The sequence below is a fragment of the Uloborus diversus genome, chromosome 2, assembly GCF_026930045.1.
Source record: "Uloborus diversus isolate 005 chromosome 2, Udiv.v.3.1, whole genome shotgun sequence".
NCBI lineage: Eukaryota > Metazoa > Arthropoda > Arachnida > Araneae > Uloboridae > Uloborus > Uloborus diversus.
In genome coordinates this window covers 199253341-199274150 of record NC_072732.1, presented here as the reverse complement: position 1 = coordinate 199274150, position 20810 = coordinate 199253341, and the positions used below count along the sequence as shown (strand labels likewise).

The 20810-nt window shown below is 34.3% G+C and overlaps 1 protein-coding gene across 2 annotated transcripts in view; it reads left to right on the top strand.

Moving 5' to 3' along the window:
• The first annotated feature begins 503 nt into the window (after positions 1-503).
• Positions 504-20810, top strand: part of LOC129217618 (macrophage mannose receptor 1-like) — a 40580-nt gene continuing 20273 nt past the window's right edge. Inside the window, exons 1-8 of one of the 2 annotated variants that reach the window (XM_054851947.1) lie at positions 504-557; positions 5152-5247; positions 8383-8505; positions 10610-10764; positions 12104-12203; positions 13393-13649; positions 18095-18263; positions 20021-20173. In XM_054851947.1, coding sequence (XP_054707922.1) covers positions 515-557; positions 5152-5247; positions 8383-8505; positions 10610-10764; positions 12104-12203; positions 13393-13649; positions 18095-18263; positions 20021-20173 — 1096 coding nt within the window. In that variant the 5' untranslated portion in view covers positions 504-514. Of the gene's footprint in view, positions 558-5151; positions 5252-8382; positions 8506-10609; positions 10765-12103; positions 12204-13392; positions 13650-18094; positions 18264-20020; positions 20174-20810 lie in introns of both variants that reach the window. The other variant, XM_054851946.1, reaches the window with a different exon arrangement.

Below are 20810 nucleotides of genomic sequence, written 5' to 3'. Positions count from 1 at the left end.
GAGGTGCACAACTAGACTCCACTAGGAGTCTACATACCAAATTTCAACTTCCTAGGACATACCGTTTTTGAGCTATGCGAGATACATACGCACATACACGCATACGCACAAACATACGTAAATACGGACGTCACGAGAAAACTCATTGTAATTAACTCGGGTATAGTCAAAATGGATACTTCGGGTGCCTATACGTTCTTAGGCATATATCCACGTGTTGTCGGGTTGAAAAAAAAACTCAACATTCATTCTTTGGCGAGCAAAATGGAAAATAAGGGCGCTTTTTGAGTGAATTTTTTTTCACTTCTGCAGTACTTCCTTTTTGTAAAAGGAAGTAAAAAGTAAAGATTTCACTTTAATTTGAAATTACCGTTACGGTGCCTTAGTATGTGGTGGTTTTGTTTATGCTTGAATAATAACAATACAGGAAGTTTATAAGTTCGAAGAATTTATCATAGCGCATCTACATGCTTTGATTTACGCAGTATGTGACATAATCACAACTGGCAGCAGAATGACATGGTTCGCTTTGTTCTTCCTTTTTTATGCTCATCAAGGTAAGTTTTTTTAATCTTATTTTTTTATGAACTTCATTATTTTAACTAGTTACTTTTCAATTAATTTAGCTTTGCGGAAAACAATATAAGATTAAAATCTTTGCAATTCTGTATTTTTTTCACTCAAAATCTGCGAAAATTCTGCTTGAATTTTCAATAAAGGTGATTAGCCAATGATTCTAAGTAACATATTGCTACTTATACTATGCAGGGGAATAGGAAGGATGACATGCCCCCTTCAATCAATCTCCCCACCTCAATGGTACTCGTAGATAGACAAGTAGTTCAGCCAAGAGTGCTAGGTACAACGCGTTTAATAATATTTCTCTACATTTCCGTAAAACATCTATGTACAAGTAGGTTAACGGCACCAGTAACAGACAAGGGCCCAGTAACATATAGTCAGAGCTGCCAACTGCTACCAAAAAATCGTAGTTTCTACGAATCACAGTTTTAAACTACGACGCTACGAAAACGGGTCCAAAAATTACGATTTTTTTTAAAATTTATAATCCCAAGAATACACACACACACACACACACACACACACACACACACACACACATACAAAAACATGAATTGCATGAAAACTAAACGAAAAAGTACAGCAAATCAAACTTCTTTCTGCACGTGTGCTGACGGACCTGCGCAACAAGAATCGCTCTTCGAAAGTTGCATGGTTAAAAAATGGATCGGTTTTTAGATCGCGACGCTAATCCAGTCATTGAATGTAGACAAAAAGCGGAAAAACTGCCAAAAACTCCGTCAAGTACAGTTAACTCTATGTTTAATGACGCTCTATTTAACGACTTTCTCTATTTAACGACGGCTTTTCACGGTCCCATGTGGTCCGTTTTATTTTTAAAAGCATTCTATTTAAGGACGATTTTTTGTGGTCCCTTGAAAGTCGTTAAACAGAGAGCCAACTGTATATCATTTTTTTAATTTTTTTTATTCTGTATTGATATTTTCTGTATCATATTTGAAATTTGTTAAGTGTCATTGTTTTTGTTCTTTATACTGTTTACAATTCATCACTGTGTGTGTGTGTGTTAAATCTGCGGCAGCGGCCCTGCCCCCCCCCCCCCTTCTGCAAAATGCTGCTAAGAGTTTGGATTTTCAAAAGTCGGCAGCTCTGCATTTTGTCATAAGTTTGGATTTCAATAAAAAGAGTTTTTGGCGGGTAAAACTGATGTTGCTGTAGCCCATGAATACGGTGCAACCATCTAGTATTATCAGAGTGAATTTTATGAGCTAGTTGGTATTAACGAGACAGTGGTGGAAGGTTATGAACAGCTACCACGAGGTCTGCCGGTGTTTCAGGTGCATTTCAATTTAATAAGGGATTAGTTTTAAAAATAAAGAACTTTTGCACATTTTGAAGAGAAAAGGGGAATTTTGTCCATTACTCATCCTTTCTTCATCCTATCTGTTACTGGGTGTCATTAGTTTTTTTTTTTTTTTTTTTTTTTTTTTGTGTCTGTTTTACTGGGGATCGGACATTTTTTCGAAATCAATGAATAAAAATAGAATAAACCAATTCAGAGGATCAAACAGCCAAACGTTAGATGAGTCTAATACATTAGAAGCCTAAATACATTAAAAAGCGCAGGAAATTGAGTTAACCAAAGAGCGATGTCTTCTTCATCATGTCTGTTACTGGTGCCGTAACCCTTCATAGCTATTCAAGTTAGTAAATTTGCGCGTTTGTTCCACCATTCGTATAATCATATTTTTTGCTAAAAATGTCAGAAACAGCTAAAAATACCGTGATTTAAGGTATTAAAATATGCAGAAATTTTAAGAAAAACGCCAAATTTAAAAGTTTGGCCAGAAACCGAAGCCGCAGTTTCACCGTCTGCATCCATTTACAAAAATCGCGTGAAAAGATATCGTACGATACTCACCGAAACTTTTCTTAAAATTTCGGCTGACTTTAGGACGTCATATTTCGATAACGTGGACACGAGGGCAAATAATGTATGCTACCATAAACATATTTTACGATGTTCTTTCATTAGCTACTTAAATGTTTTTCATTATTACACTGTCGTGTGGTTTCCTGGTTAGAATTTGGTAAACATTGAAATTTCGATGCTCATGATGGATTACCTCTTAACAATTTCTCTTTGCCTCTCATTCCTTAACTTTTTGTGTGTTTAGGGTGTTTTTTCTGAAACAAAACATAGTGCAAGAAAAAATCTCTCATTTAAAAGAAATGGGTCATAATATATGATGCCGGTTTCCTGACAGTTTTGGATAGGAAGTTGGTGAAACGAGCTATTAATTTCCTGTTGGCATTGAATTTATTAGTTTTATTTTTTATTTACTGTTATCACACAATGGTTTATCTGATGTGTAACTAAGTTATTCGGAACAACATCACGTTTAACTGTTTAGGTACTTCACGCGTAGGTTCGTGCATTGGAAATCGCCATTTTCAACAAACATTAACACCATAATAAAGTCAGACCAAACAACGTAAGTAGAAGCACAAATTTGTAAATTACAGCAGACACGTGTTTCGGCGTTACAGGGAACGCCTTTTTCAATGCAAAAATAATGAGCTTATGGATGAAAAGACATCCGACAAAAGCTAAAGTCTTTTCATCCATAAGCTCATTATTTTTGCATTGAAAAAGGCGTTCCCTGTAACGCCGAAACACGTGTCTGCTGTAATTTACAAATTTGTGCTTCTACTTACGTTGTTTGGTCTGACTTTACTATTCAGCACAAAGGTATTTATTTATCTTATTAACACCATAGTCTCAACTTAATTAGTTCTTAACCTTATGTCTTTTAGCATTTATTCTTGAACAGAATATACATTAATATAACGGGTCCCTAGAAGAAGGGCTTGTGTTTCAAATTAAAAAAAAAATACAGGAATAAGGAAAAGAAATCGCTCTGAAGAATATTAATGAAGATCAAGTGCAACATATGCCCTTCTTTCATCATCATTTCGGATAGCAACAATAATACTGAAGTTTCGATTTTGTGAAAAAGAGTATTTTTTTTTCCTATTTCTATCAAAAAACCAATAATGACAAATTAACATATGCCCTTCTTCTAGAAACCCATTCAACTTAAAGTTACTTAATTGGTATTTTCACCTTATTTCTAATCATAACTTTTTCTTTTGAGCAATCAAGGATTTTTTATTGTTTCATTTGCAACCAGAAACGACAACCGCTCCTTAAAAAAAAAACATCTTTTAATAATAAAATATAAACATGTTCGCATGCTGTTGCAAGTCGAGCGAGGTATTAAAAAATTCAAAATTTTCCAAAAAACAGTTAGCTAGGTCTTACCTTATTGGCTATAACTGACAGGGTTTTTTTAAAAAGGTATTGAAAGTTTCTTTCTCAAGTTATGTTGTAAAAGCACACTCCTATGTTAAAAGTTTGGATGCCGATTGAAAGAGAGGATTTTTCTTTTGCTTAAGCTGGAATTTATTAGCAATTTCTACAATGCTAGGTAATCCAGAAAGTACTTTCCGTCTTCTATTTTCGCCTCGCAATTGCTATTTTTGTTAGTTCAAACATGCGATTGAATCTTTTACAAACGAGGGAAGGCAATTCCGGTTCGCTGACTTATACGGCGCTTGTTCTGCGAGCATTTAAAGTATATATAACAATTAACATTCCGGCTGCATGTTTAATATCGGCAGTCATTTGATTTCTTAACGCGAGAGGAACAACAAAAGTTACGAAATTCAGAAACAAATTTATACGTTTTGTTTACGAACACAATGCGACGAGTTATTCGTTGGTCAGAGGAGAAAGTTTTGACCCATCATCCCATCAGTCCGGACAATTTTCGGACGTCTCAACCACTGAGTTTCGAGATTTCATAATGATGACTTTGATCTTTGGTCAGAGGAGTCTGACTGTGATGAGGAGGTCCAGGGTTCGAATCCCGACTCGTGCATGGATGTACTTCCTCTCTAACGTCCTTGTCCTTTCTTCGTGTGAATGTGATGTGAATGTGTAAACGGGTCCTTATGGCATGTGTGTACTGTAGAAGTCGGACTTTGCACCAAATTACGATACAGTTGGAAACATGAAGCAGAGCACCCCAAACTGCCAGCCTAGCTGGCACACGACGACAACAACAGCAACAACATCTTTTGAAGCACATGGAGTCCATTCTTGCCAGTAGTTCCTGGAAGATAACGAAAATTGTTGTTACGCAATGACTGAAATTGCAGGCGGCATCTAGTTTCGACAAGAGTATCTAACTTATGCCACGCTGCGAGAAATAGTTGATGAAGAGTACCTATGTCGGATTATAGAGTGATTATTGCAGATTATCATTTAATTAAGGTTAGTTACAAATAATATGCTTTTTTTTCTGTTACTAAATGGAGTTTACTTTATGAATAGTCTGGTACATACATCAAAAAAGTTGTCATATGCTGTTTTCAAACATTGTTATTTTCCAACGCTTACATAATTAAGTATAATTATGTAGCTTAACAGTAACAAATAGTTTTTAAAGATCGTGAGTGCATGATTAACAGTGAAATTCTTTTGACGTGTATCATTGAAATACGCACAATAGTGTTTTAGAGGATTGTACTATTTCTCCCCAGTTGCAGAATGTATCACCGTCAAAAACAGAAGCAGACCTGCACCAGAGAGCTTAACTGATAGTATGATGGTTTGTGAAAAAGGATGGTATTCCTTTAGTAAGTATACATTATTTCTTTCGAGTTTAAATTAAAATTAGTCTCTATCTCTTTTGGAACCCGCTAACGCATTTAAGTAGCCAACAACGTTTAGTAAATTTGATTTTGATGTCTAAACGCATATCATTTCTTAAAACTGGAGGTTTTCTCAAATAAATAACGGTAATAGGCTCATTCTAAAGTAACTGCTCCTTACTTTAATGTTAGTTAAAATTTGAATCTATTTACGAATCGAAAGATCAATTCTCCTTGTCTTGCAATCATTATAAATTAAGAAATCTCACCTCTAGACGAAAGAAGATTTTTCACAGTACATTTCACAATTAGTTGGGTAAGTGCTTCAGTAGTCGGCCACATGACAGTGGGCAGTGGCGGATACAAGGTCATGGGGGTCCATGAGCAATCCCAAAACATCGACAATATTATCCTCCCGCATTGCGCTCAAACACTCTTTTGTAAAATGTAAACGATTTCATAATATTTTCAATTCATTAATTATTTTGAAAGTGAATATTTGAAATATTACTTTTCATCGCTAATGAAATTAATTAGTGACCTTTATGTCTTATTAAGGGCCTTATTCCTGACTATTTTGATGCTTTTTATGGACACTCCAGCAGTTTCAGAAACATTTCGTGCCCAAAACCTTAGCTTCGCTCATGGGGAGGGGGGGGGGTTTCAGAATGACCCCCCTCCCCCTAAAATGATAGTCTGCATCCGTCCCTTCCACAAGGACATACAACAGCTTATCAATAGTATAAGTATAGCTAAAAATTGGATATGACGCATTTCTACATTCATTTACCTGTCCCCTATTACCGTCCAATAACAGTTAAGTTGTGGATACTTTTCTAAAGTAGTAATGAGTCATTTTATTTTAAATGGTGTGCCTGTTATCCTAGTTTCTGATTATGCCTATTTTTCAGTTAAGTTGAAACCTCTTCTTCAAATAATAAGTGTCCTTCTTTTTTTATTCCAGTTTAAATTTGTTTTTACTTTTGTTTTAATTGATCAAATATAATGTTTCAATATAAAAACAAGCTCTTTCTTAGACCCAATGGTTTCGAAAGGATTGGCCAACCGCTGGGAATAGGAAGAATTCCTTTCATTTCCAATAGTCGCCCATGGCAGGCCGATTACTGTTTCTATGCTGTTTGGTTGATGTACCCAGTAGTCGACCACGTTCCTAATATGGATTTTCTAATGTTCATCAAATAGTAACTAAGTTAAAGTGTAGAAATGCAGCAACAATTTAGCCATGTTGAATAAAAATTCCCCTTCAAACGTTATTTATCCTATAAAAATGTTAAAATTTTGTACCCTTTTTTTTGACAAAAAGAGTCATTTTGGCAATTTTATTGCTTCTAATTTTGATTTTATTTTGGAATTCTTGAAAGAGAGAGATTTTGTAAACTCAGTTCGTCGTTGAATTTAGAATATAAGTTCTAATACTTAACTTGTCATTATAAAATAGTAGTTTATCGTTTTTCTTATCAAACTCCCTTAAATTGATGAAACAAATGATTTGATTTCAATTGGTATTCATTCTGTAATTAATAAAGATTCTAATTGTAAAGGAACTAAGATACTACTAAGGAACTACTTTAATAGTTAGGTTAGCTCAAATTATTTCAATGAGTGTTAACCTTTGATTATTCTTTTTTGTTGCTCATTATGCTAAACGAATCGCTTCACTAACGGTTCAAAAAGTCTGTATTCTATTTAGGCTAATCATTCTAAATGTTAGTACCACTTTGTATTGCTGCTTCTAAACACATATTTTTAATTCCTTTGGTTTTCTTTAGTAGGAAATCAAAATTTACTTCAAGTTTAAAATTATGCTGAATTTGTTTCAAAATTACGTTATGCAGCTACAAACTCTATTCTACCGTATACGTAAGTTTATTCATTGTTTACTAATGTTCTTATTGAAAGCTGTAGGAATACCTTCATAGCATCCCCTGTTTATCAATTTGAACTTACCTACATAATTCATCTTACTCCAGTCTGTTTACAACAAAGTACCTTTGTTTTTAATGACAATTGATGTACCTCTGTTTTATATGTGGCTTTAATTGCAAATATTTTCAGTGCTTTACGGACTTTTACTGGCATTGTTTTCAGGTGAAACTATTTCCAAAACAACAGTTTTAGTTTTATGCTCCCTATATTGAAGTTTTGTTCTTATTAACATGGACCAGTCAAGTGTCAAACATATCGGTCATTAACTTTCTTTTAATCGGTCATGAATTCTAGCAACTCTTTTAACAAGTCTCTATGTTAGCATTAACAGTTAAAGCAGAAACCTTATTTTCACGTGGGGGGGGGGGGCGGGGAGTGGAATCCAAACGCTCATGTTTTGGAAGTTTTAAGAATTATTTTTCAAAAAGAAAAAAAAAATGTTTTACCCGACTTTCCCCTTTTTTTACATTTCTACTTTTGCAGTTATGATATCGTTTTAGCATGTCATGTAGATGATAGTAATAAAAATTGCGTTGCATGTAACGCCTATCAAAACTGCTCGCAGTTTGAAAAATAATATAAAAGTAAATGTTACGAAGACATCAAGAACACAGAATTCTGTCGTAACTGCTAAATACCTAGTTTTGTAAGTACAATGCTGTGCTGTATGTTTCACTTAAAATTTTGTTTAAATTAACTCACCCATACCCTATAAGAATAATGAAAATGAAATGGCCGACAACTAGGTTCATAGATTGGCCGATCACACTGGATTTCTATGGCCGACTACTGCAGCATTTTCTCGTATAAACAATAGCTTTGTTTTTAAAATAAAAATGTCTTGATTTTTGAAACAAGTGAGTGAATCCCTATCAAAAAAGTACAGCCTAAAGTTTTAAAATGATTTTGTTGTTGCGTTGATTGCTGAAATTTAAAGGTTTATAAAAATCAACAATCGAGCTCTTAAATGACCGACTACTGCTGCGCTTACTTTTTATCCTATATATTCTAGCCAGTTAGTGAAAGCTTTTGCCCACCATTGCACTTTTTATGTGAATTTATTTTATTACATATTAAAAATTAATGAAACTGTTTAAAATATGTTTTTAAAAATACTTCAAAAAAAAAAAAAAAAAAAAACCCGTAGTAAAACTTTTGTATGAAATTTTGTAGGTAGTAAATGCTATAAACTTGGAGGTCGTAAATATATCGGGAAACTTACTTTTGACAAAGCTTTAGAGCACTGTCAAGACGATGGTGGAAGTTTAGTTGCAATACAAAACCAAGAAACGCAAGGTATGTAATAAATTCTGTATTTAAATCAGTGATTAATTTTAATAATTAAAGTTTCTCGTATGTTTTTAGTGATGTGTTTTAAAGTTGGAAGTATACTTTGAGAAAAATTTAAAATGAATTGACTTTACTTTACATAAATTCTAAATATAATACGTATTTTTGGTTTATTATTATTATTATTATTTTTTTTTCAATTACAAAGTTTTACAGAGTTTACTTTTCCGAGAGAGAATACAACTACACTTCTTTTAAATTGCTAAGGAACAATTACGTTTTTTGAAATGATTAAGAATAGATTATGATTAAAGAAACAGAACGAAATATATAGTTAGTAGAGAGGATGTGCCTTTATTATAAGTACAAAATAATACAGATATTACTGCATTAATGAAGTAAAAACTTAAAAATAAAAAAATAATCCTATTTAGATGATTCTCATACAACACCAAAAAATGATCTAGGTCAGAATGATGAAGACATGAGTACCTTAATATGATGTATGATTACCAGGGACACTGATGCACAATTTACATCTTTTTCCGATACTCCCCATTAATTATTGAGGAGTGCTTGGGGGATGTTTTCCCACTCCTCTGTCAGTGCGGATTTGAGTTCTTGTACTGTTCTGGGAGGGACGGTTCTTCGCTCAACACGTCTGAAAAGAGTCTCCCAGGCAAGTTCAATTGGATTTAAGTCGGAAAAGTAAGCATGCCACTGCATACGGAGAATGTTTTCACTTTGCAGTGTGTCTGACACTTCAATGCTCCAGCGTGGCTGTGTATCGTCGTCCGTAAAGAGGAATTCTGGACCTACAGCACCCCTAAAAAGATGAACATGGTCCAGCATAACATCTCTGCAATACATTTGTGATGCATCACTTTCTTATTCAACAATGTGAAGCGGTGTTCTGCCATTGTGCATGATGCCTGCCCACACCATGACGCCTGGGCCGTACCGATCACGTTCCCAAACAAATTTTTGTGCATAACGTGTTCCACGCTCTCTCCACAGTAGTTGGTGACCAGAATCACTTGTCACACTGAAAGGAGATTCGTCAGAGAACATCACTCTAGACCAATTTTGATAATCCCACCAACATGTTCCTTACACCAGCGTAATCTCTCTCGACGATGGCGTGGTTGAACTTCGATGCAACGAAAGGGCTTCCGTGCATACAAACCGACATTATTTACTCGCCGTGAGATGGTTCTTGCAGAAACATGCGTACCGGTAGCGGTTGTTAGATTTGCAGCTATCTGTCCTAGAGTGAAATTTCTGTTTCTTTTTGCCGCGAGGACTACATAGCGATCCTCTGAAGGTGTGCTGCTCCTACCACGACCCCCGGCATGCTTTTGCAAAACATTTCCACCTTCAGCAGCCGTCTTTAATCGGGAGATGGCACTTTTTTAAACACCCATTGCAGCAGCCACAGTGGTGACACTTTAACATGCTTCAAGTCGTCCAACCGCTTGTCCACGATCGTAGATACTCAAATGATGTATTGCTGACATTTTACTTTTAAGTATTTCAAAAACCAAACAGAATTTCAGAGAAAAACCTTTTTTAACATCCAGCACTATTTTTGTTAAAAACCAAACATCGTGAATTTTCGTACGAATTTTGAGCGTGTATGCACTGTCTTTTATACAGATAACGAGTCTTGGTCTACCACGCCATCTGAACTTGAATTTATTTCCATTGGTCAGGTGGTTGAGGTACAAATTTGCATAAATCACTTGTTCCTTAGCAATTGTCAAGCAGTGTACTTTTCGTAACTAACTCCTCAAAACTTTTGGATTATTTTGTAATGAAATTAGTGTAGACTCAGGATTGGGTTCATATTTTCAATACTAAGACCTAGTTGTGACTCATACCAAAAAACTAAACACTATTATCTTTCCCTGCGTTTAAAAAGCCATAAATTTCATACACCCCCTTAGTTTTTTGACCTCTTGGCGGCCTATTGTATGATCTTTATGTTTACATGGAATATTAAAACTTTTTTTTTGTATTTGTAGAGGGGGGGAGGAAACCACAAATAACCGCCACTGGTGTCACCCTTGCTAGGTACGCCACTGAAGAATATATATTGTTTTTTTGGTAGATTTTGTTCGAGTGATTCTCCTAGAACTGCAAGGAAATCTTTGGATTGGCTTGCACGATAGAGAGAATGAAACAGAATATACGTGGGTTGATGGCACTAAATTCAATTACTCAAACTGGAAACCTGGAGAACCATCAGGTCCAAAATATGAAAATGTAAGTCAAGAACTTTTTTTTCCTTATAATCCAAAAACCATTTTTTAAAATACACCGCCAGCTCAGTTATTCCATCCGAGGACGACAGTTTCGTGCTTTTTAGCATTCATCAGCCCGGAATAGGAATCACATGAGCTGGAGGCGAAAAACCTCTTAAGGGAGCCTAGAGAGCCAAACAAACTGGTAGCTAATGCAGAATTAGCAAACCAGATGAGCGACCGCAGCAGTGGTGCGGTTCAGCTTAAAGATTGATGGCAAAGCATGGTATTTTGTAGTAAGTTAACAGCCCTAAAGCCAGGGCTAAGGCAGAAATACTTAAAATACACCGCCAGCTCAGTTATTCCATCTGAGGACTGCAAGGATTGCTTTGCCATCAATCTTTGAGTTGAACCGCACCACTGCTGCGGTCGCTCATCTGGTTTGCTAATTCTGCATTAGCTACCAGTTTGTTTGGCTCTCTAGGCTCCCTTAAGAAGTTTTTCGCCTCCAGCTCATGTGATTCCTATTCCGGGCTGATGAGTGCTAAAAAGCTCGAAACTGCAGTCCTCGGATGGAATAACTGAGCTGGCGGTGTATTTTAAGTATTTCTGCCTTAGCCCTGGCTTTAGGGCTGGTAACTTACTACAAAATACATTTTTTAAAGTTTTAAGACAAGTTAGGGTAAGGTCACCAGTAACAGACGCGGATCCTGAACAGATATTTATAAGTTTGGATTTAAATAATAAGCCTTTTAGGCGAGTAAAACTGATGTTGCTGTGGCCGGTTACGGTGCAAACATATAGTGCTATCAGAGTGAATTTTATGAGCCAGTCGCAGTTGGTATTTACAAGGTAGTGGTGAAAGGTCATGAACAGCCACCACAAGGTCAGCTGGTGTTTCATGTGCATTTGAATTTAATAAGCCTTTAGTTCTAGAAATAAGAACTTTTGCCCATTTTGAAGAAAAAAAGGGAATTCTGTCTATTACTCATCCCTTCCTCATCCTCTGCCTGTTACTGGGTATCATCAGAACTTTCGGTGTCGGCTAGAGGGCTAGTCACCCCTTTTTCCAAAATTGAGCTAATAAAAATAGAATAAACCAATTCAGAGGATCCAGAAGCAGCCAAACGTTAGATGAGATGTAGTTGCATCAGAGAAAACTAGTTTTAAAAGTGTAAATACATTAAAAGGCTCAGAAAATTGAGTTAACCTGAGATCGATGTCTTAAGCATGTTTGTGACTGGTGCCTACTTAATTAACAGCTGGGTTTACCAGCTAGCTTGAGAAAGAATGGATATGAAAAGTACCAAAGCACTTCAAGAGTGAGCCTCTTCCGTGAAATTCTTACTTTTTTATTTCAGGAAGATTGTACAGAAATGCTTTTCCTTGTTAATGATGGAGAATCGGGCCAATGGAATGACGTTAAATGTGATGCTCAGTTACCCTTCATTTGCCAGAAAGGTTTATATTTTTTTTCCTATAATCTTGTGATTTGATCAAATCAATTTTACTTATGACATTTTATTTTTGTAAAATACTATAGAAGCCGAATTGAATGTTTGCAAATTTATTCTTCAGATAATATTTAGGTTACTTATGTTTTGTGTTACAGGAAGTGTTGTTTACAGATATTTCCTTCTCGTTTATATTTCTGAAGTCAGACTAATGGAAGCAAATTTGTTTTAGTATTTGACGAGTGTATGACGCTTAAAAATGTTTTAGTTGTTACTGAGATGATTGCTTATTAAAAATAGAAAAATCGTGTTTTTATTACAACACTTGTATGATAAGCGAAAATATAAGTTGAAAAACTAAACTTTATAAGTAATTTGTTACTTTTTAATGCATACTGCTGTGGGAAGGTAACGCACATTAAATGCAAATTTTTCTTTTTTTCTTTTTGCATTTCTTTCATCTATTGTACTTGAACTTTATTGCAGGGGTGCCCACTGCCCATCCGCCAAGAGCAAAGGCGCACTCCCCCCTAAATTCCACAAATATCCCTCCAAGAGAGAGCCCCTCCCCAAAAAAGGAGAAAAAAAAACCCCAACCCCACATAAAAATTTCAATGGCGCAGTCTACGCCATAACCTATCGTAGAAGGACGCCCCTGTTTATTGTACAAGTTTGCTTATTTGGTTTCTGCTGAAAATAAAGCCCGAAAAAAAAAAACGTCAAATTCTAATATTTCCTTACTGTTGTTATGGAATCCGAAACGTATTCCTTCAAAAACTTATTTCTTCAGATACTGCGCTCTAACTTCCCGCGGCAGTTTGGATCTGTGCATGAAAATGAAAAGCATTCTGCTTTTTTTGAAATGCTGCCCTAACTTTAATTAGTAGTGCGAGGTATCTTCAAAGAAGATTAAATAATGAAAACATACCTTTTAGTTTTTATCTAATGGCAGACCGTTAGGTTTGGTGCGTTATATAAACTTCTCTTTCGATGCAGGAAACTTGGCGGGGACATCGAAGAAGGAATAGCTTTGAATAGTGGGGAGACATCAAAAAATGATTTGGAATGCATCGATACATCAGTCGTCGATATTTTATCTTGGCCACCACTAAACTCAGTAGCAACTGACAATAGAAATTTTCATTCATTTGTTTTCTATTTAATCCTACACCTTGTAATACCTATGTATTTTTCAGATCCAATCAAATACTCGGTAGTCAAGGCTCCTTTAGATCCTATATTTTGCTCGGATGAAAACAATTCAGGCTACAAATTTCACAACTCCTGTTATAACTTAGTGACGGAGAAGAAAACCTGGATGGAAGCTGAAGCCTACTGTAAAAACGAATATTCTGGACATTTGGTTTCAGTTAGAGATTTCTCTGTTGATCTGTTCCTCGATTATGTTCTAAGAGGTTTCAACGAAGATATATGGATTGGAATACCAATAAAAGTAATTAAGTTCATTCATTTTAAACAAATACGAGGCATCCTTGGGAAAAATAGTTTAGTTCGTGGAGGTTTATTACAGTGGTGTTCCCATCATTTTTTCTGAGGGTATATTCCCTGTAATCCATTACGCACAACATGTGTATGCGATCATATGAAAATGTTTGAAGCTTGAAGGTATACGCTACGTGTTTAAAAAATGTTTGAGAGTATACGGCGTGTATGGAGTATACCCTATGGGAACACCACAGGTCTATTAAAGAAAACGTGTTGTTGTGGTAATAAAATAAAATAGTACCTGATACATCTCAAATATCGCAAGCAGATAGTTTTCATGATTAATATCTCAGGGACGATTTTTTCCCCGGACTTTTCATTTCATAAAAATCTGAAAAAATTACTTTGTACGTAATAAGTGACGTATGAAAGATTCGTAACTATAGCGATAAATCCAGCATCTTAAGTGGCGTATTAAGTTCAATTAATACTCTTGTGCTTTCTTTGAGTACTTTGCATTTATTTATATTCAGGAATCTTCATTAAAAATACACTAAGGTAAATGTTGCATAAGCTGACCTTATTCACTTAATTTCAAAGGATTTTATTACATATTGTTTTCGCAGTGATATATAGGGGAGAATGTTTTATCTTGGGACACTTTTCATATTTTAATTTTTAACGTCAATCATTTGATTCAATTTTAAAATCTAAAAGTCACATTAAAATACCCCAATATACTTCTATGCAATATATTTTTTTAAAATTCAGAGTTTGAACATAAAAGGTTGCCACCCATTTAAAGTAAAAGTTCCAAGCTGTCCCAAGGTACAACATCCTATTGTACCTTGGGGACACATCCTGTTGTACTATGGGAAAGTCTTAATGATGAAGAAACAGCCACATACTTAAACCAATTTTGCACAAAAAAAAAACATAGTAGTGAATTAAATCATGAATATTTAATAATGAATTATGAATAATGAATTACGAATTATCTAACATTAAATGTGTTTAAAAGACTACATAAGATTAGAACATTGTTTCATGTTCCTAAACATATCTTAATTATTAAGAACCATGCACATGTTGTACCTCGGAACGTGTCCTAAGGTACAAAATGTTAAGCTGTCCCAAGGTACAATCATCGCGTGGTTTAAGAAAAACCAAAATGATGGTCAATCTAGATGCACTATCATTATTTTCTCATAAGCAAATTATTCAAAGTTCTTCTCTTTTAAAACCAAATAAAATTCAGTTGATCAAATTTACAAATACAACGATAGAAAATAAACTAAAAATGAAGAAAATATTTACTTTTGAGTCATGAAATTTTCTTTCTCTCACAAAATCGTCAATTTTACTCATTTGATGCTGATTTTTACTACGGCAACTTAGTCAACTTAGTGGTGAAGGTTAGTATTAGAGATTACAAAAACTTGGCTACTAAAAAAAATTCTTTGAAATTAGCAGTGTCCCAAGGTACAACACTCTCCCCTAATCATACTTTTTCGTACGACATTTGCTCATTGCACGTGTACTTACTTGATTACATACGTCCCTCCGTCTTTTATTAAAGTACCAAGTTTGAGCTGATTCCGAACGTTATAACTGATTGAGGCAAGTAGTAGTCATTTGGAGTAGTGACCATGTTTACTTCATCACCGACTAAACAGAACTAATGGTGCAATTTTACAAAAATTGGGTGAAGGAAAATTCCATTAGACATTTTACATTTACTCATCATACTTGTAATCACCCACTTACTTTTTAGTTGGCTCAATAAAAAGTGAAATTTTCATGCAATAAATTGCTACGGTGTTTGTATGCATAGAATGTTTCAATTATTATGTGATTAAAAAGTCTAGTAATTGGTTATTATTTCTGAATACGTATAATCTGAGAAAGTAGCAAAATGTAACTGTCTGTTAACTATGTGCAATGGAGGATGCTTTTAACTATACATACCAGAGTTGGGCAAATTATAATTGCATGAACAATTAAAAATTAACAATTGTTTAATTGGAAAACGTAACCACAACAACTAACAAATGATCAATTGTAATTGTGCAAAATTACAATTAATGATTATTTAATTATTAATTGTAGTTTACTACAGTTAACAATTAATTAATTGTTAATTGTAGTTTGCTACAATTAACAATTGTCAATTGTTTTGTGAATTTTAATTAAAATTAATTCTTAAAAAAATTACCGGTTTTGTATAATATACTGTGCTGGCGACAGGTCTACCTGGGACGTGGATGCTGGACGGGTACCATATTATTATCTATTTAAATACACGTGTTAGCAACTAATAAAAGATTAATGCTCAACAGTAACTTTATTACATGCAATAAATTATTTACTGCATCATATGACTTTTCTCAAAAAATCTTATGCTCCAGTGAAATTTCCTCAAAAAAGGTATATTTCAATTAAAAATTCAAAAAAAAAAAAAATTTTTTTTTTCCTTTTTTTTAACTAATAAATGTCTAAATAACGTCTGAGAGAAATTTCAGAAATGTATCTTAATTATGTACATGATTAAAAAATAAATAAATAAAACAGTGGTTTCTGAGACTTCACTTCCCCGTTATGTCTTTCTTTCTCACCTCCCCTGTAATGGGTTAAACTAAAACAATGATGTATACAACCTTAAAACACTTAATTAAAACACAAACATTTACATGTGGAAAAAACCTTAAAAGCTTGCCTAGACGAGACAAGTTCACGTAGCGAGCAATCAATCAGCACTGAACGAAAATGCGAAATTGATTGATACTTTTGACTCTGTACCCTGCGCTGTACCTATTGATATATAAAGTTAATTGTTAGTTTTAATTGTTTAATAAAACAATTAAAAAAATTAATTCCAATTATTTTAATTGTAAGAAACTATTAACGTACATTAATCCAATTAAATTAATTGCATAGTGCAATTAATAGTTTAATTGCAATCATTTTAATTGCAATTGATTCAATTGCAACTACTTTTTTAATCAATCAATAAGACAATTGGAAAAATAATTGATTAATGCCCAACACACTGATACATACTATACTTGGAGTATGTGTATTAGTAACAAGTCAAAATCGAAGTTATTTGAATCCTTATTCCTTAGTCCTTATTCTAATAATTAAATACAGAAGTACAGTAATTGAATTATTTATTGCTCTTGAGATTTTTAAATGGTACTAATTTAAGTGTTTCAGTACTGTATTAATTTAAAAAAAAATAAATAAAATTCTAGTTACTTAATAACCATGTTAAATTCTACCGTTGTTTTCAGAGATAAGTGATGGACGAAAAAAGCTCTTGTGTGTTTTCAAACTGAAAAATTTAAAAAGAAAATTAAAATATTGCCAGTTTTAACCAATATTTTCGAAGGAAAATTTGAGGACGAATATCTTTTTATTTGTTGGTAAACTGAAAGCTAGAAACTAAAAAAAAATGTCACCAGTTTTTGCTAACAAAAGAATAGGTGAATGAAAACCGCACTTATGTTATTTTAAATTGCAAAGTTAGAAAACGAAGGAAGACGTAACCAGCTTCCGTTAATAATTTCCTAAAAAAAGGGTTAACAGAAAGAATTTTCACGTAATGGTAGTTGCAAACATTGCAGTTCAGTATGTAGTTTTTATTCTTCAGTTTTATTATTTTTTTATCTTTGGTTTGTACGTTATTAATTTAAAGTATTGCTTGAAGCAGTGGCGTTACATAGCACCCCCGTAACCCCATCAGCACGGGGGGGGGCGCAAGGGATATGAGAACGCCCGCTCTGAAAAACAAAAGTTAAAGTTTTTTTATTAATTTTAACATTTTTACACTTTAAATATTGTGTGTGTTGGGTGGGAGGGGGGGGGGGGGCACCGAAGTCTATGTACGCTACTGTCTTAGAATTTGCAGTACGTATTTGAAATAGCAGTTAAGTCTGTTAGTTTTACACTAAAAGCATATGTAATAATCATTTACTAATTTCAGGTTGCAAAGAAAAGTAATTTAACCAGCTAAATATAGAAATCTGTACCTCCGAGTCAGAAGAACATAAATCACATTATGGTAATTTAACAGGAGAGATGAAAAACGTTTTTCTGGGTCATGCAAAGGATGAGATGCGCGCTCTTGTGACATGATCGACTTGATCCATTTTAGCTATGAATGCCTCGTTTAATATTGGTATTACAAACACCCGATCTCATCATTTACGTTACAAAAAACACCTCACCAGTTGATGCTTAACCATCTGACCTTACTTTTTTATTGTACTGCTCCATAACTCTACGTTTTTAACATTTTGCCATCTCCCTAATGCTTTTTAGATCAATTTCCTTCAATAAAATGTATTTTTGTGTTTATGCATTTCATTATATAACTTTTATTCTCATATTTATTTTGCCGCCACATAACAAAAATTCTCAAATCAACTGTAAATATTTTTATAATTTCAGGAAGATTTTACGCAAAAATGGTCAAATGGCTTTTTTGTTGGTTACAACGGCTGGGGAAAAGGTAAAAGAGATTTCGTTGAAGGAACTTGTGCCACTCGAGCTGGGAGTCGTCGATGGAGCATTGCAGATTGCACAAGGAAATTCGCTTTTGTCTGTGAACAAACTTCTGGTATTAAGAACTGGTTTGTCTTACTACTAACCAGAATTGTTCCCTGGTTTAATTTGTTGCATCTGTTTACATGTGATGTTTTGCTAGTTTTGTTTGCACCATTTCATTCATAGTGTTTTTTTTTTTTTTTAATAATTTTTTTTTAAAGGATATCTTAATTTCCTGCAATGACGTCTCTTTGGAACATATTACTACATTAAAAGGTCCGCAAAACGAGCTGAAGTATTATTTAGGAAAACTAAATTATTTAATTACTTTTTGTGAGGTACAAGTATGTCATACTCTTAGAAACTAGTTCCCCCCTCCCTCTCTTGATGAGAAGCTTTTAACACATTTATAACTTTTCCACGTATTGGAAATTCTTTCAATCGGAGATTCTCTGCTTCACGCTTTTTTCTTTTCGATCTCAGTGAGCTGTCATTCCTTTAGCATTTTAACGACTTTCCATATGAGGCAGTGAGAAGCAAGCCTTACAAAAAAAAATTAATTCAGTGTGACAGTTTCAAGTTATAAGTAAAACGCGTTTAAAGTTGAGCTCCTAAGTAATCTTACACTGAAAAGTTTTTCTAAATCATGCTGTACAGCAGCACCTACCAAGGAAATTGGTACAATCTCTTGCTTAAGGATAGAGGATAGGTTCACCTACTGTTTTTACTGTTTGTGTTCAAAGTTTTAATTTTTGCACTTACACCTCTTCGTTTCTTACTGCCTCATATAATTAAAAAAAAAAGAAAAACTTTTTTTTTGAACCAGAAGAGAATTCGTATTTCTTTCTGTCCCGTGCAATGCAAACCTTTTAACATAAAAAATGTAAAATGGTTACCTTATTTATTGTTAATGCACAGGATGACAATTTAGTGGTAGAAAAGATGAGGTAAAGCTACCACAGCTTCCAAAGTGCAAAAAGTCTCTAGAAGTATATACTGCCATTCAGGAGAAAAAAAAACTGCAACAAAGAGAAGTATACTAATTTCTACGATCTTCTGGAGGTGGATGTGATACATTAGTCTATATTCTTTAATCCCTAATCATTGGGAGGTTGATTAGATTTACCCAAATTTAGGCATTTTCATTTACTTGAAATTGCATTTTCGGAATTCACATTGAACTATTTCCCAGAAAATATGGGTGTGTGATTTCAACAAGACTTTTGCGAAATGCAAAGGGAATATCAACGACAACGAACCACCACGATGATGACTCGTCTTCGTTAAGTATTAAGCTGAGATGAGCATCATAGAAAAAAAGCAGAAGAAAAAGTCGAAGAAGAACACGAGCGATTTAAAAAAACTCCGATTCACGGTGTAAATTTGTAAATATTTTTCATACTGGGGGGGGGGGAGGAGAAATAACAAACTCCGACATATTCAACCCGAAATTGGTCCTCGACTTCTACTTTTACTCCTCAGGCCTGGCGCAGATTCGGAGATAAATGCACCGACTCTGGCTCTAGGAATTTTAAAGTATTCGACTCTCGATTCGGAAGGCTTTAGCCCAAAAACATCTTGACTCCGATTTGCACGGCCCGATAAGGATATGAAGGGGCTCTAGGCCAAATACTTTTTTGAGCCCCTCTGTACTCAAATTGCACAACTTTAGCAATAGATTAAAGTAATTTTCGGCATTTGGGGCCCCTAAATATCGGGGCCTAGATGGCTTATTCAATAGTCGGGTTCTGCCGATTAAACGACTAGGTGTTCTCCAATAAACAGGTGTACGTATCATATACAGTAAAATTTTTCTTTTCGTTATTTTAGATAACCCAATCGTTTTGACCCAAACCATAAAAGAGTCTTTTTGTCCATCGGAGCCAGATGACTGGAGAGATCTCGGTGGTGACATGTGCTACTTTTTTGATTTTGAAAAGACAGTTACTTGGTATGAGGCAAACTTCATGTGCATGTTCAGAGGTAAAAATAGTTTGCCTATTAAATCGTTTCAAGCAGTATGCTGTATAAATGTTTATCTGTGCTAGAGAGAGAGAGAGAGATAGTTGAAACAATCGCGCGGTGACGATCGAAGTTTTTTTTATAACTATATTTAAAATTAACATAGATAATTTCTGGTATGTCTGTATCAAAATAAGTTGCACACTAAACCGATTTTTCGAAACAATCCTTTAAGTTTTTATCAATAAATACCGTATCATTTCTATTGGAAAAAACTTCTGCAAGAAACATTTTGTCTAAAAACAGCATTTAAATTTACTTGAATGAATACTTAACTGTATTTATTATGTTTTTCAAGCAGCAATTATTAAGAAATATAGAATATTTTCAGTATTTTGAAACATTTGTCTGCAAATATTGCTTCTAGAATGATGGTTATTTGAAAGTAGTTAGTGAAATTAATGTTGCTTCAAACAAATGTTTACCATGTTTTTACTAAATGGCTAATGGACAATTAAATAAATACAATACAGGATTGTCCAAATTAAAGTTCTCCAACTCAGAGGCCTGTGCAGGATGTTCTATGGGTCATAATGTGATGAAATTTTGGAAACAGACACTTCAGATCATGCGCTCGTGATTTATTTAAAAAAAAAAA